The 14,603-nt window shown below is 34.4% G+C and overlaps 1 protein-coding gene across 1 annotated transcript in view; it reads left to right on the plus strand.

Annotated features, from left to right (window-relative positions):
* The window catches only part of LOC134844045 (transmembrane protein 180-like), a 32,787-nt gene extending 22,563 nt beyond the window's left edge, over window positions 1-10,224 (plus strand). Inside the window, exons 2-4 of the mRNA XM_063860503.1 lie at window positions 1,291-1,627; window positions 4,255-4,962; window positions 9,866-10,224. Of these exons, the coding sequence (XP_063716573.1) occupies window positions 1,291-1,627; window positions 4,255-4,962; window positions 9,866-10,044 (1,224 nt within the window). The 3' untranslated portion in view covers window positions 10,045-10,224. The remainder of the gene's footprint in view (window positions 1-1,290; window positions 1,628-4,254; window positions 4,963-9,865) is intronic.
* Window positions 10,225-14,603: the final 4,379 nt, after the last annotated feature.

Consider the following 14,603-nt stretch of genomic DNA (forward strand, 5'->3'; position numbering starts at 1 on the left):
TAAGAAAAACTTAGTTTTTTTGCGAAGCGATTCGCGCATTACAATAACTAGAAAAAGTTGCAGTTTTATTTTTGAATCGTTTTCTCAGAAAAACCTACCTTTTGCACAATGATTCAGTAATTAAATTAACATGAAAAATTTGAAGGGCATCATCAGTTGAATGGCTTGAAGCATTAAAACACTTGACAATCTTATAATTTTTATAGCTAGATTGGCTTGCTCAAAAGTGTTGCGAACCGCTTCCAGCTGAAATACTTTGAAATTATTCTAAATTATATCGATTGAATGAATAGCTTACCGCAAAAAAAGTATGCAAGTTCATGAAAAAACTGGAATAACTTGAAATCTTTTAAGTTTTCTTTGCTTGAATAAGTTGCTAAGAACAACTTTGTTTTCGAGCCGATTGATTAATGCAGACATGCTTGCTAGTTTTTGAGAATTGCAAGGCCTCTATTATAAAGCAATTGAATGTGGATGGTTATTTTTGAGAATTAGAAATTGGATTTTTCACAAAAACGATGTTTTGAAAATTCTCTGCCGTAAATTTAAGGCAAATTTGTAGTTTCCTAGGAAAAAAAAGTATTTTCTTTTTTTTGAGCCTCCTGCTCATAATTGCCTATCACGTTCAGCCTGGATCATACCTGTCTTCTTGCAATTCATCCCTAGTTTCTGTTCCGACCATTTGAAAATTGTGGATGAACTTTGTAATCGGGTGTCTTTCAGTTTTTTCCTTTGTTTTCCACGCAAAATCAGGTACCACAAATAATCATCGAAATGGATAGAGTTGCATATCATATTAAAGCCATTTCAGTCGTGAGTTGAACTTCATTAGAGATTTTTGAAAAAAAATATTCTGTCGAGAAACACCGGTTTGAGATTTTTTGTTTTTTGGTATAATTTCGAGCGAATAAGGTTAGTTAGAATAAGGTTTGAAGTCTTACAATAACTGATTTAAGTTTAATTTAAGCCTTGAATAATTATTTTTATTGGAGCAAAGTTAGTTTTGAAGTTTTTAAGCTAAATTTGGCAATCATAAATTCAAAGATCTTCTGTAAAAAAAAATAGAAAAATATGGTAATTTTTTTCCCACAGAATCTAATTTTCAAGTGGCCTACTTGACTATGACTGTCGAATATACCTAGTTTCTTCTTTTTGGTTCAGATCTATTATCACACCACGCAGAAAAAAAGACACTAATTTGATTTTTTAAGACTATGGTTGGAACGTTCTGTGTTATTAGCTTATTAACCGGCTATCCTTGTTATAACTTAAATTGTTTTATACCCCTAGGACCATGCTTCTGCAAAATGGCTGCGTTCAAGACAACTAAATATACTATATGGTGCTCCGATTTTCGCTCTATCTTTTCTGTTTGGCTGGTTTCCCTTTTATAATTTACTATCTCTCGACAGCGAATACTGGAAGTGTGCACACCTGCTGATCACGCTGTGCTTCTGGGACACTATGTTTTCTTTTGTTCTTCTGGCGTACTGTTCGCTATTTACGGAAGTTACAACAGATCACACATCGCGAGTGCGGCTCACGCAGTACACTAGAGTGGCTGGAATTTGTGGCTGTTGGGCTGTCCCGTTGGTGGAATACGGCTATGAGGTTTATCATGATACAGGTATGATTTTTATAAAGTGTCAATGAACGCAATGAGATTTCATGCATTTAGGTCGCGTGGTTTTTGTTTTAATACAATAATCTCAGATTATGAAAAATTAAATGAAGCGAAAAACCTGAATGACTGAAAGTTTATTATAATCTCCCGGCTCTTACTTGGATGTAACTATTTTTAGTTATCTTTCAAATCTTTCTAAGTTTCATTTTTTCTTTTTTTAACTTTTTGGATGTTTTCAGTTTATTTCTGTTAATTCGCAGTTTGCTAATCCCAACTTTGCTAACCCTGACTCAATTTTGCGTCATTTGAGGGGGAAACATTTTTTTACACCCGCCTCAACTGAAATTCTCCGAGTTTCAAAATTTTTTTAACTCAACGTTTTCATGCCAAATTTTTATTTTCGACTGAAAGCTAACTGACTCAAAATCAACTTCAAAATTTTTGCACTTTTCATCAGTTTTGTTCAATTGTTTGTCTCAAATTATTTTTTTTTGTTTGATCTTAACTTTTTTTGAAATAGAAATTGGCTATTTTTTGGCATTTATTACGCTTTCGATGAGCAAGTGTTATCAAACCCGATTATAGACTTTTTTCGGGTTAACAACTAGTTATACAGAATCACTTGAATCATTTTACCTTTGGTTCATATGAAATCAAAAGTCAAACGTTAATTCGCGCATGTGGCGAAGTGTAATGCTCCTAATAAAGACAAAGGTCAGTGGTTCGAATCCGGCCAGGACCTGTTTTTTTTTTAAGCTGAAAAGTGTTTGCGTTTCAAAATTTTTTTGTCAGACTGCTGTTTGCCTGTTTTTTTTGTCGGCTTATTAGCCGAAGCCCCAAATCTACCCAAAATTTGGGCATTGCCAACTCAATTTTAAATAAATTTAGCGTATTTCAGTTTTGGGCAACCAATTGAGTTCCCAGAAATTTTGCCTTTTTTGCTTTTTTAAATTTATTTTATTGCTGCTCCTTAAAAATTTTAAAAGAAGTTTTCTCTATAATTTCAAGGATTGTTCCGTACATTTGATGGATTGGTAAACCATGCTTGAGATGACAAGTCCCGAAAGTTCGATTCCAATATCGAGATCTGTTTTTTTTTAAATGAAAATTTTCGAACATTTAAGCTATGTTCGTGTCTGCTACTTTTTGTCAGCTTAGGCCCTCTGAAAGCTTCATTTTTAAAGCATTTTGAAAGCTATTTGTAACGGTTCTTGTTTGAGAATATTTTTGTCCTTTTTTGCAATTTTTTTATTTAAAAAAATTTTTTTAAATGTTTTGTTTATAATTTTTGACTTGTCTTTTTTTGCTAGTAATCATAGTCATTCATTTTTGTATCGCAAGTGATGTGACGCTCCGCTTCGCTTCCGCGTGAAATGATCGATTTTTTCTTGTTTTCAATTGCCAGAATAATTGATTTGCCATTGCGAACTAGATTGGACCTCTTTAACTGCCCCCCACACTAGGGTACCTAACAACGAATTGCCACCCCAATAAAGAAGTAATTCAATGCATTTCGTACCTAGTAACGATTCTCCCGCTTTTGCAGAAGGGTAGGAAATAGTTAAAGAGATCTCTTAAGTTTTTCAGACGTAGTTCAGACTCTTATATAGGTCGTGATGATTTTTTAGGCTCAAATTTACTTTTTTTTGCTCAAATTTACTTTTTTTGCGGTTTGACTTTGATTTATTTCTTAGTTTAGTTCTTTTATTTCTTAAAAGGAAAGCAAAGTCGGCCATAGAATAGCAAAAGTATAAAAGTTACGAGAAACGCTATCGTCTTCTAATTTCGAAAATCCATTTCAATTATCAGATTCCCCTGTGAAATGAAAAATATACATATTGATCCAGTTTTCTCAAATTGGGTTAATATTATCAAAAAAGTGTGAATCGAAGTATTTACCAGAAATTCAAAGAGCTTCAGGGCTATTTATTGTTTGCTTTAAAATTCAAAAGTTGAGATTTTTTCAAAAGAAAAACAAGGCAGAATTTGTTTTCTGTTTACTTGCTTTCATTGAATCTTTTCCAACTATGTTTTCTTAAATTTATATAAATATGGTCCGATTTTATGTACCTTGATCTGATTCGGATTTTTTTTCAGTTTTCTGTCAGATTTAGAAATGGATCAATCGCTCATCTTCGGATCAATTGAATGAATTGTAAGGCAAGTTTAAAACGTCGAATAATACTGAACTTATTGTTTGTAAAATTTTCTTCGAATCTCAAATTACAGTTTTCTGAATCGTAAATGGTGCGAAGCCGAAATTTTGATACTGATATCTTTGCATTTTCTAATCAAAGAGCATTAAGCGCTATTTAGAAAATTTGGTCATCTGAGCTCTTCTCGTTTTAGATCATCACCTTTTTCGTATATTTAAAGTTAAACGTTATTTCTAGGTATTAGAGCTTGTCACATACCATTCCTCGACTTAAGGTAGCGCCTTTGGAACTGTCAAAAAAAATTTAAAATTTTCTAAAAGAAAGGGTAATGATTATTTCTCTGCCGATATTTTGCTTAAAAGTTATCTTAGAAATTAAAGTGTTTTTATATCTGGAGGAGAGGTTTCGAAAATGCAGCCGAAATAAGCGGCATTATGACCATTGGAGAAGAGAAAAATTTTAGAATTGTTTCAGGGTTCTACCTATGTCTATTCTTCATCGCGATTATGGCCACTGTTTTTATGTGCTTGACTGGTTTGTTCACGAGATCGATCGTCGACAGAAACGAAGAGAAGAACAAAACTTCATCGGATGAGCCGAACTTCTTTTCATGGCGCTTTGTGAAGATCAATTGTGAAATTATATTCAGTCGCAATTTCATGTCATTTGTCACCATGAACTTTCTCTCCGTTGGAATGTGTCACTTTGCATCCAACTTCACCAAGATTTTTACGGAAGATTTGAGTTTATTTCCGGACTCAAAATTGAGTAAACTTCTGTTTTTCCTCATTAATTCTGTAGGCGGTAGTTTGTTCATTCTTATCCTGTCACCTTTCATCAAGAGTTTCGGATCGCATATCATAGTATGTCTTTCATTTGTGCTGGTTCTTTTATCGAGTGTTACGCTGTACTTCTTCCGTGGCGCTGCAGTGATCATAACTCAAATTTTGGTGCTTAACATTGTACCCTCTGGCATGTTTGGAATCTACAATATTCTGGTCTCCAGTGTAATTGAAGAAGATCAAATCAATCATAAAAGAATTTTGCCTCTTTCCTCAATGGTGTTTGGCTTGAATGCACTCTTGACCAAACCTGCGCAGTCGATTTTCCCGATGGTGGCAGCTTACTTTCTGGACATGACAAAAATTGAAGTTCATTCTGAAGGCACGGAAATAACAGAAAGTAAGGGTTTTCAACTTGATATTTATACAAGTGAGCTAACGCGCGTATTATTATGGTACAAATTCAGTTTTTTAGAGTAATGAACGTAGTGAAGACTCTAATATGGGTCTTGCTGTTTTTTTTTTCGTTCTTTTTTCATGAAAAAGTCTTAAAATATTGATGCACTTAAGTATATATGCACTTTTCGAGTTCAATTGAAATTCATCTGCTGAAAGTGACTTAAATAGCGCTCTCCAAATGCGAACGTGGAAATGGCGCAAAAAAAAACGTGAACGATTTCTAGTTTTGAAAGAGGAATTTAATTTTTAGATTGCCAGCGGAATAAAAACTTACCTATTGATCCAGTTTTCTCTAGTTGGGTTCATGTTATCAATAAAGTGCCAATCATATATCGTTCTAGAAATTCAAAGAGCTTAAAGGGCATCTTTTTTTCTCCGAAACTCGAAAGTTGCGGATTTTTTTTTAACAGAGTCAATGTTTCTTTATGTTTACTTTCGTTCATTACTCGTTTCCAATCTTCGATTATGTTTTAACCTGACCCGCAAATAAAGTACTCATTTGGTGGCACTTTTACTGCATAGCATTGGCAACTTAATAGCATTTGTTCTATCTGCTTTATTGTTGGTTGGAAATTGCGTTATTTCAGGCGAAAAAAGCACAGACGGTTCAGTTCCCATACAAAGGAAAATTTTAGTTTTTCAAAGGCTTATTGTTCCGACCATTTGAAAAATAGGGAGGAACTTTGCATTCGGGTGTCTTTTAGTTTTTTGTTTTTGTTTCTTTTTTTCACGCAAAATCATGCACCACGAATATTCATCAGAATGGGTCGAGTGATATACCAAATTCAAGCCCTTTCAGTCGTGATTCAAACTACCTTAAAAATTTTCAACCAAAAGTTTTCTCAGTGTCGAGAAAAACTGGCATAAAGTTTTTGATTTTTATTTCAATTTCGAGCGAATTAAGCGAGCGAGCAGGCTACAAGAGCTTATAAAACAAGCAAAGCTTGTAGTGATAGTATGAACTCTCTTTGTTTTTTTCCAAACTAAGTCGCAAATATTAGTGTTTATTTTGAAAGTGTTCATTTATTGCAGTGTGTGCGTAAGATCAATAACCAGCTATTAATTAAAGCCAATGCTAAGGATAATATTACAGACTATTATGTTATAAATAGCACTCTAGATTCACGGTATCATAGATCTGTAGCGTAGAGGTAGGGAAGGAGACCCGCAACGAAATAAGAGGGTTCGAACCTGGGTGGGATGTTTTAATGAACTTTTTCCTATACTAGCTAAAATGCGTCCGCTCTATAAATTGAGGCATGTTAGTTGGTAAATTTCTTTGTTTATATTGACTGGTACTCCTAATGCGTCATAATTGGCTCGTGTCACTTAGCAATTTAGACTCATAACTGGCGTGCGCACCTTAAGAAATTATGTAGACTCAAGTTTCACCCATTCAGTTTTACCAGTAGCGTTATGGGTCATATTTTTGCTTGTGTATGTGAAGTGCAACTTCGCCTCTGTGTTTATGCTTAATTTAAGCACTGAAAACGTAGATTTAAGCAAAGCAAGTAAAATTAGTCTTCGGAGTTTTTAGCGCCATTTTGAGAACCAAAAACTTGCTAGAAAAGTTTACAAAAATTTCGTCTCTGCATGAAAAATTTATAAACAAAATTGAAATTATTTTTTTTTTTTGATTTTTTGTTTTTCTAGTCATTTTTCTAGTACATTTTACGTCCAATTTGTCTGTACTACTATGATTGTTGAATATGCCTACCTTATAGTTTTACGTCAGGTCTTTTTTATCACACCATACAGAAAAAAATACCCTAATTTGAAAAAAAATTTCTAGTTATTTAAAGACTGGTCAGAACATTCTCTGCTACTTGCACAGTAAACGGACAGGACATCCTTGTTTTTACCTGTTTTTTCTTTATTTCACTTTTGATCTCTTTGGGGCTACCTTTTGCCGTTTTCTCGCTTATGTTAGCGAATTTTGCCTCTCTTTCAGTACTTAATAGGAAGTCTTTTCAAGCAAATTTAGAATTTTTCATTTCAAGTTAACCAGCCAGAGGCCTAACCCGAAGTTTAATTATTTAAAATTAAAATGGTTATCTTTCGTGTTGAAAATTTCAGCTTTCAAATTCTTTGATTGAATAATTTCATCAATCTAATTTGTCTTCAAGTTCTAAAATTAGCAAAATAGTTTAGCTATCCAGAATGACAGAAAGCCAAATAAGCCAATCAAAATTCAATATTATTACCTGAGAAAGCAAATGTACTTGCAACCGCGATCTATTTTTTCCGTAAACAAATTTTCTTGCAAATCTGTAAGAAATTGGCCTTGTTTTCAACCTCGTCATCTTTTAGGTTTCTTCTCACTTGATCTAGAGGTAAAGAACGCGCCTTCGGAACACAAGGTCGAGGGTCCGAGCTTCGTCCGGACCTTGTTTTTCTTCGATATATGTAGAAATTGAATTTTTTGATGATTCTTATCGATTTTTTTTTCAAACTTTTCAAAAAGTGGAATGTTTTTCAATGCATCCATTTTTCAACCTAATTTTATCTAGAATGAAAAGCGCTCTGTAATTTGCAAGTTTACCAATTCTGTGATTTGTTAAAAAAATTTGTTTGGTTTTTCGCTTAAATAAGTGCGGGTGAAGAGTCCTCTTTCTAATCATGAACTCATTATAGACCACCCGTTCATGAAATCTTTATAAATTTATTATATACTTATATTGATCTCATTTTAACCACATTTTCCCTCTACCCTCGGTTATATTCGCGGCAACCTAATTGTTACTAATTTGAAGTTAGCGGTCTTTATTATGAGTTAATGTGATTGAACTACCAGGACAATGTTGGTAATTTAAACTCTTTCTTGTATTCTTGCCATATTGAGAAAAACTCCAAAGAGGGATCACTTTCTATTCTCGCGTTGAAACTTGCCTTAGTCGAACCAGGAAGGATTTCTAGACCTTACTACTAATTTGTAGAGCAAAATGCTACCCCTTTTTGGTTCTCAAATTTTTCCCCTCATCGTGGATATTCATGACATGAATGATCCTTTGAATGAATCGCTTAAAGAGGTGGTAAAATCGAAACTTGATAGATTGATTTACCAGATTTTATTCACAATAGTTTAATTGGCTTCCAAAAAACCAAAAAGCAACAGATTTGGAGACAAAAAAAGTTCATGCGTCAACCGTCTTGACCAACTTGAATCGGTCTCTAACTAAGCTTAGTGTCATTGTGTGGTCAAAACTAGACAAAGCTATACAAAAACTGCCAAAAAATGCTCTTTGACTTGTTTTGCTTTTAGAAACTTGCAGGCTGTGATTTCATATGCGTCGTTTGAAGTGAAATAGCAGATTGTTACGCTTTTGGGTGTTTTAGAGGGGATGGCCCTTAAATAATTCCAATTGCAAATTTTTTTTTGCTCAAAATGTTTTGTTTATGGCTCAATTATTATGGCTCAACCTTGCATTTGTAGATGTTTAGAATCGTACGCTGCGATAGTTTAATGTATCAATTGAGTGATTTTTAGCCTAATGTGAACGAATCAGGACAATCACATTTTGAAGAAAGTTAAGTTTTAACGTCATCATCGATGCTTACCGAAAAACTGACATTCAAGTCTTAATTTATGTGTAGCAACATCCTCGACCCTCACAGGAACCTAAGTAGCACTAATAAGGAGCTGCAAGAATTCGGTTCACTAGGAGTAAACAACTTCCCGAGATCTTGGAAAATCCACCTGTTGCCCATGTATTAAGATAGGCTGTTAAAAATCTAGCTAGCCCCGACAACACGGTGGTCGAATCTCAAAAACGTTGATGTCATCATCTTCCAGAGCCCTAATAATGAGCCTGTAAGAAGTCGGTGCTCTAGGAGGTTACAACTTCCCGAGATCGCGGAAAAATTTACCTGCTGCCCATGTATTACGATAGGTTATAAAAAATCTAGGGACGCAGCGAGATGTGATCAAAAATTTCAAAGCTGATCATCCTTATGGCTCGTTTAAGAAGCATATGCAACCTTAGTAGACCAGGAGATAAAAACTTCCAGATATACAGCGCTGACAAAAGCCCTTAGTAAATAGTCCCGTCCTGGACTTCCGAAAGTCGTTTCTGGGCCACTACTGAACTTAGGGAGCCAAAATTTTAGAATATGATAGATAGTGGCAAGATGCGTCGTATGTCAAAACGTGAACGGTTGGACCAGAATTCATTAGCACAATTTATTAACCTCCAGGTGCACCGACAAATGTAGTCCTGAAATTAAACATCATTAGTGACAAATCTTTGAAATTTTTGTTGATGTAGTTTTCTAGGTTTTTTTCTAATTAGTTTTTCTTATGGTTTTTGTCTCAATTGTTGTCGGCTAGCTTACAATGGTATGTTTGTAATGTATGGCAAGAATTGAAGAGTTGCGAAGCTTCGTTTAGCCTCTGTGTAAAATATTTGAAAGAAGTTTCGATATTTCATTCGAAGGATTCAACGATTTGAACTACGCGTTGGTTGGTTAACGATTTTCTGGCATTCGGACGTATTGTGATATGTATAGCCATAGATGTCCTGTTAAAAAAGTTACCCGGTTTCTAGAATGATAGAACCGATTATAATAGCGCTGCTATATATATTCTGCAAAGTGCATGCTTTCGAAATTTTATATACCTTAAGTCTCGCAAGAAAAAACACTATTAATCGGTTGCGAAAGTATTTTGAGTGAGCGGTGAGGAAAGCACGGTACGATTTTAACTCGATTAATTGAATTAGTTATTTGTTAAATTAGTTTAACAAACCATTTTATCATTCGCTAATAAACTAATTGTTAAACAAATGGTTATATTGGACATCACTGAGAGTAGTCCCCAATGTATTCAAACTGTTTTCTATTTTCAGCAGTGGAAACCCACGGACGATATCAGGATGCCATAGTGACTCTACTGTGTGTGTTGCCCATTGTAACTGCAGTACTGCAGCTACTTGTGTTTGCCCCCTTCAGAATGAGACACTACTCGATTAAGATCGGAAAAGAGAACGGCTCAAAGAGTTCTGTTCGAGGCGAGAGCAGTTTATGAAACTCTCTACAATTTAGCTACTAAGCAGGAATTAATTGTGCCATTTTGTTTTTCAATTGTTTGTATCGAATGTATATCCATATTTTACTCAGCTTACGGTGCTTAGATTTTGTAAAAATCAAATGTTAGTAGGATTACTTCATAATTAGATATGCATTTGAATTTTGTTTGTAAGTGGAAATCGGACAAAACTAAGATCGTGTAGTTGTATTTATCAAATATATTTTTATCAGTTTTATTTTTCAATGAAAGTCTGAGCTTAAACAAGAATAGCCGGTTGCTGTGCAACTAGCTCGTAATGCTCGATTTGTCCAGTTTTTGTCGTTTTTTTTGGGCATGTGAGGAGAAACTTTTAGCAAGCCTAGAAAAAACTCCCTACGGCCTCATCAGGGAATGATATTAAACTTTTATAAAACTAATGACTCTTCGCTCTACTTCCGTCTAAAAAGTGGTACCCTACCCGATTTTGCATGGAAGAAATGCAAAAAAAAAGAAAGACGTCGAACTGAAAGTTCCTTCCGATGTTCTTTTGTGCTTTTTTTGTGATGTTCAGTCGTGCAGTGGTCCAGTGTTACAGGAGAGTACTGTTTGAAGCAGAGCTCATGTGACCAAGTCAAATATTTTTGCGTTCCTGATCTTAGTTCAGTCTCTAGGCTGTGTCTATTTCAGGACCTAATGCCGCACACATTGGATTGGCAATAAAATCTCAGAAGAGTTAAATGCATTCATTTCTCTATTTAATTATTATACAAGAGACAGTATGGCCCCAGTCGTTAATTCATCCGAGTGATAAACATAAAGTTGTGGAAATGAATATAGAGCTTTTTAGTTTTGGAAGTCAATTGTATCTGCCAAAGGAGTAAAAAATTGAGACTAAATAGTTTTCAGTTTTTATTTCCCCAGTTTGCTTATTTTCTGGTGATCCTCATCTGGCTTATGTGACCTTTTCTTTGTTCATTAAGAGTCAATGAACGTAGTGATTACTTATATGGGTCGTGATGATTTTTCTTCAGGAAAAGTCTCAAAATTTGTTCACGCTCAAAAATGATTTTTTTTGCGGTTAAAATTTTGATTTCTAAATAAAATCAGTTCATTTCCTTTCTTGAAAAGGAAGCAAACCAATTTATCGAACAGAAAAAATGTAAAGTTTGCTCGAAACGTGATTGGGTTCTAGTTCCGAAAGTGGATTTTAATATGAAGATTTCCAAGCGTAATATAAAAAAATTACCTATTTATCATGTTTCTCAATTTTTCAATCATACATTGGTTTTAAAATTGAAAAAGCTTTAAAGGCGTATATTTTTTTTGTAAAATTGGAACGTTGATTTTTTTTTTCAAAAAAGTAATCATTTTTTATGTTACCTTGCGTTCCTTGATTTTTTTCCAATTGTGTTTTTGCTATGTTGTAATTCTTTTGCCTTTTCTCGCTTGTGTTCGCGCTCCTGTGTGAAAAACTTCATAGTTCTGTTTGGGCGTACTTAAAAAAACTTTTGGAATGGCATGATGCCAGAACAAAAACAGTTCTTTTCCAAAATGGACTTTCAAAATTGATTGAGATCGGCTTCTAATAGTTTTGCCAGGTGAAATCCTTTAAAATATTTCTGCAGAAAGAACATATACCTGGTGTATCTGCTTATAATGTTTCCAGCTGGCATTTTCAGCCCCGATTTTCTTGTTATCTAACTATTTTCTTGCGCTAATTAATCTATAAAGAACCTTAGTTACTTATTTTATGGATTTTATGCCCCCAAACCATTCGGTGTTGTAACATATCTCAGCTATTTTAAATGTTATTCTGAGTTCGTGTTTTTTCTTACAAATGGCACCAAGCAGAGCTTCGCACTACTTGCAAAACGAAAATTAAATATTTCGTCACCTGTGCGTTTATGTAAGTTCCATAACATTAGTCTGAGTTAGTCATTTGTAATTTCGATGCTTTGAAATAATATGGGTCGCAAGGTTTTGATATATTGCGGTGGGAGCTCGTTTTTTATTTCCACATAAATAAACTGTACTTTTGTAGCGATCTTCTCCGATGTACTCAAAATAATTGTCACAAACTTCCTTATTAGTCATGTTTTGAATTGTAAGAAAACCAGGCTTGAACTAGTAACAAGACTGCTCGTATGTCAGGTCAAAGCCCTGAATTCTCCGACTGTCCTCTTGTTCATATCGAATAGTTTTTGGGAAAAGAAAATATTGAAAACCTATGAATTTTGGACAATATCAAAGTCTGAAATGATGAGCCGAATGAAGTTAATACGACCTATCTGATTAGCTTGCCGCAATTCATTTTGGAAAAATATTTTTTGTGCGGGAAAAATCGCCACGCATAAATAATTCGCGTAACGCTCGCAGCAATATGAATAAATTCTTCAAAGCGCGCATAATTTAGTCCAGGACATAGCCAATTTAGCAATTTTCAAACCCGCGGAACTTCACAAAAACCAATCGGAGATTAAAAAAAATCTTTTTAAGTTTGAAATCAGGAGGTCGATATCTTCAATGGGGTTTGAAAATGTTATCGAAAACTATAATTTCGATCGGTGAAAATTGACTGTATAAAAAACACACCGAGCAAAAATTTTCGGTTTTCTTCGACAGTCGGAACAATAAGCCTTTGTTTTATCACGCATCATCATATCAGGCCACTCGTCGATTCAAAAGCCACTTACACTAGCTGTCAATCAAGTTAACATCTTGTTAATTGACCTTGTCCCTGGATTGGATGCTGAGTTTATAAAATAAACGAGCAGCGGCATACAATTTATCGTTACCAGCAATAGATATATCTGACGGGTGCCGGACATCAAGCCGAATCGTAAAATTAGGGACTTCAAGCCGAAAATGTTCTCATTAAGTCATGAAATAAGATTAATTTGAAAATTATTCTGAAGATATTTTCATTTTCATGATCTTTCTTCACTAATTATTGGCGTTTTCATAAAATTTATGCCTCCAAATGATGTTTCGAAAAGTTGAAAAGTAAAACATGGTTGAAGGCATTTTTCAAGTTTATAATTTATGCATTTCAAAAACCGGTTGATATTATTAACGGATGCCAATCCTAGGTAATTCAATGTCATAAATAACGCTTATTATGGACTAAACTAGCGTAAGATTTTGAAAAGCAACGTTTTACAGATGAAAAAAAACTGAATTGAGGTGCTTGTAAAGTTTAATTTTCGGCCTGAAGTCCCTTCGGCTTGAAGTCACGTCGGCTTGCTGTCCTAGACCCATATCTTACAATTATCTTTTGAGCACCCCTGTTTATCAGACTTACACTATTTTACCGCTAAGGGGTGCCGGACATCAAGCCGACGGGACTTCAAGCCGAATCGTAAAATCTGGGACTTCAAACCGAAAATTTTCTCATTAAGTAATTAAATATGATTAATTTAAAAACTTTTTTGAAGAATTTCTCAGTTTAATGATCTCTTTTCAGTAATTAATGGCTTTTTCATAATATTAAACCTCCAAATGATGTTGAGGAATTTTTAAACATAAAAAATGTTTGAAGGCAATTTTATAATTTATGCATTTCAAAAACCGTCTAATATTAGTAACGGATGCCAATCCTAAGCGATTCATTGTCATGTATAACGCTTATTATTGTTTGAACTTGCCTGAATTTTGGAGAAGCAACGTTTTACAGTTGAAAAAATAGTGATTTGAGCGCTTGTAAAGTTTAAAATTCGGCCTGAAGTACCTTCGGCAGTCCGGTCGGCTTGTTGACCTAGACCCACCGCCAAGTAGTGATTAATGGATGACAATTCAAGCAAGATGGCTCGTATCAGGGCGGGCGAAGCCCTGAATGTTCCGACTGTCTTTTATGATTTATTGAGCAGTAATAACATTAATTAAATGTATTAAATTAAAAAGAAAAAATGAGATTTTTTTTTGAAGATCATCAACCCACAAGCCATATAAAGTACAACAGGATAGTTTTCGCTCCTGGTAACAAATCAATTATGGCAAATAAATTTATTTCAATCAAGTTTGAACGATTTCTAAGTTGGATTAAATCTCCGCTTACGCGTTAATAGCGCGAAATTTATCGCGCGTTATTTGTCCCGAATTGGCCTAAATGGCAATCTTTAAACCCCCAGAACTTTACGAAAAATGATCACAGGTAAAATATTTTTTTTCTTCTTTAAGCTCAGGACAAATATACGTTTTGAATGATAAAAAAAAATTCCGTCAAAAAGGCTAGTTGAAAAGTCGAAATTTGTCTGAAGAAAAAAAGCCCACCCCGAGCACAAATATTCCGTTACTTTCCTTAGGAGAATCGAAACAATAAACAATTTTACTTATGCGGAATGCCTAACATCTTACTTGCACGGTCACACTAAATATAATTGTTCGATGGTTTCGCCTCAGCTTTTTTGTGGTTATGCTTGCGTTTAGCAAGGCTAATCAAACCGGATCATAATTTTTAAGCCGGAACTTAAATTTAAAACTTTTTCCGCACGCTAGTCGGTTAACGATATCTCTCAAGCGTTTGATATCTCAATTTTATTTAAATCAGTCGCAATGCCTGATTGTGCACATTTGGCTAA

The sequence above is a fragment of the Symsagittifera roscoffensis genome, chromosome 4 (assembly GCF_963678635.1).
Source record: "Symsagittifera roscoffensis chromosome 4, txSymRosc1.1, whole genome shotgun sequence".
In the NCBI taxonomy this organism is placed as follows: domain Eukaryota; kingdom Metazoa; phylum Xenacoelomorpha; order Acoela; family Convolutidae; genus Symsagittifera; species Symsagittifera roscoffensis.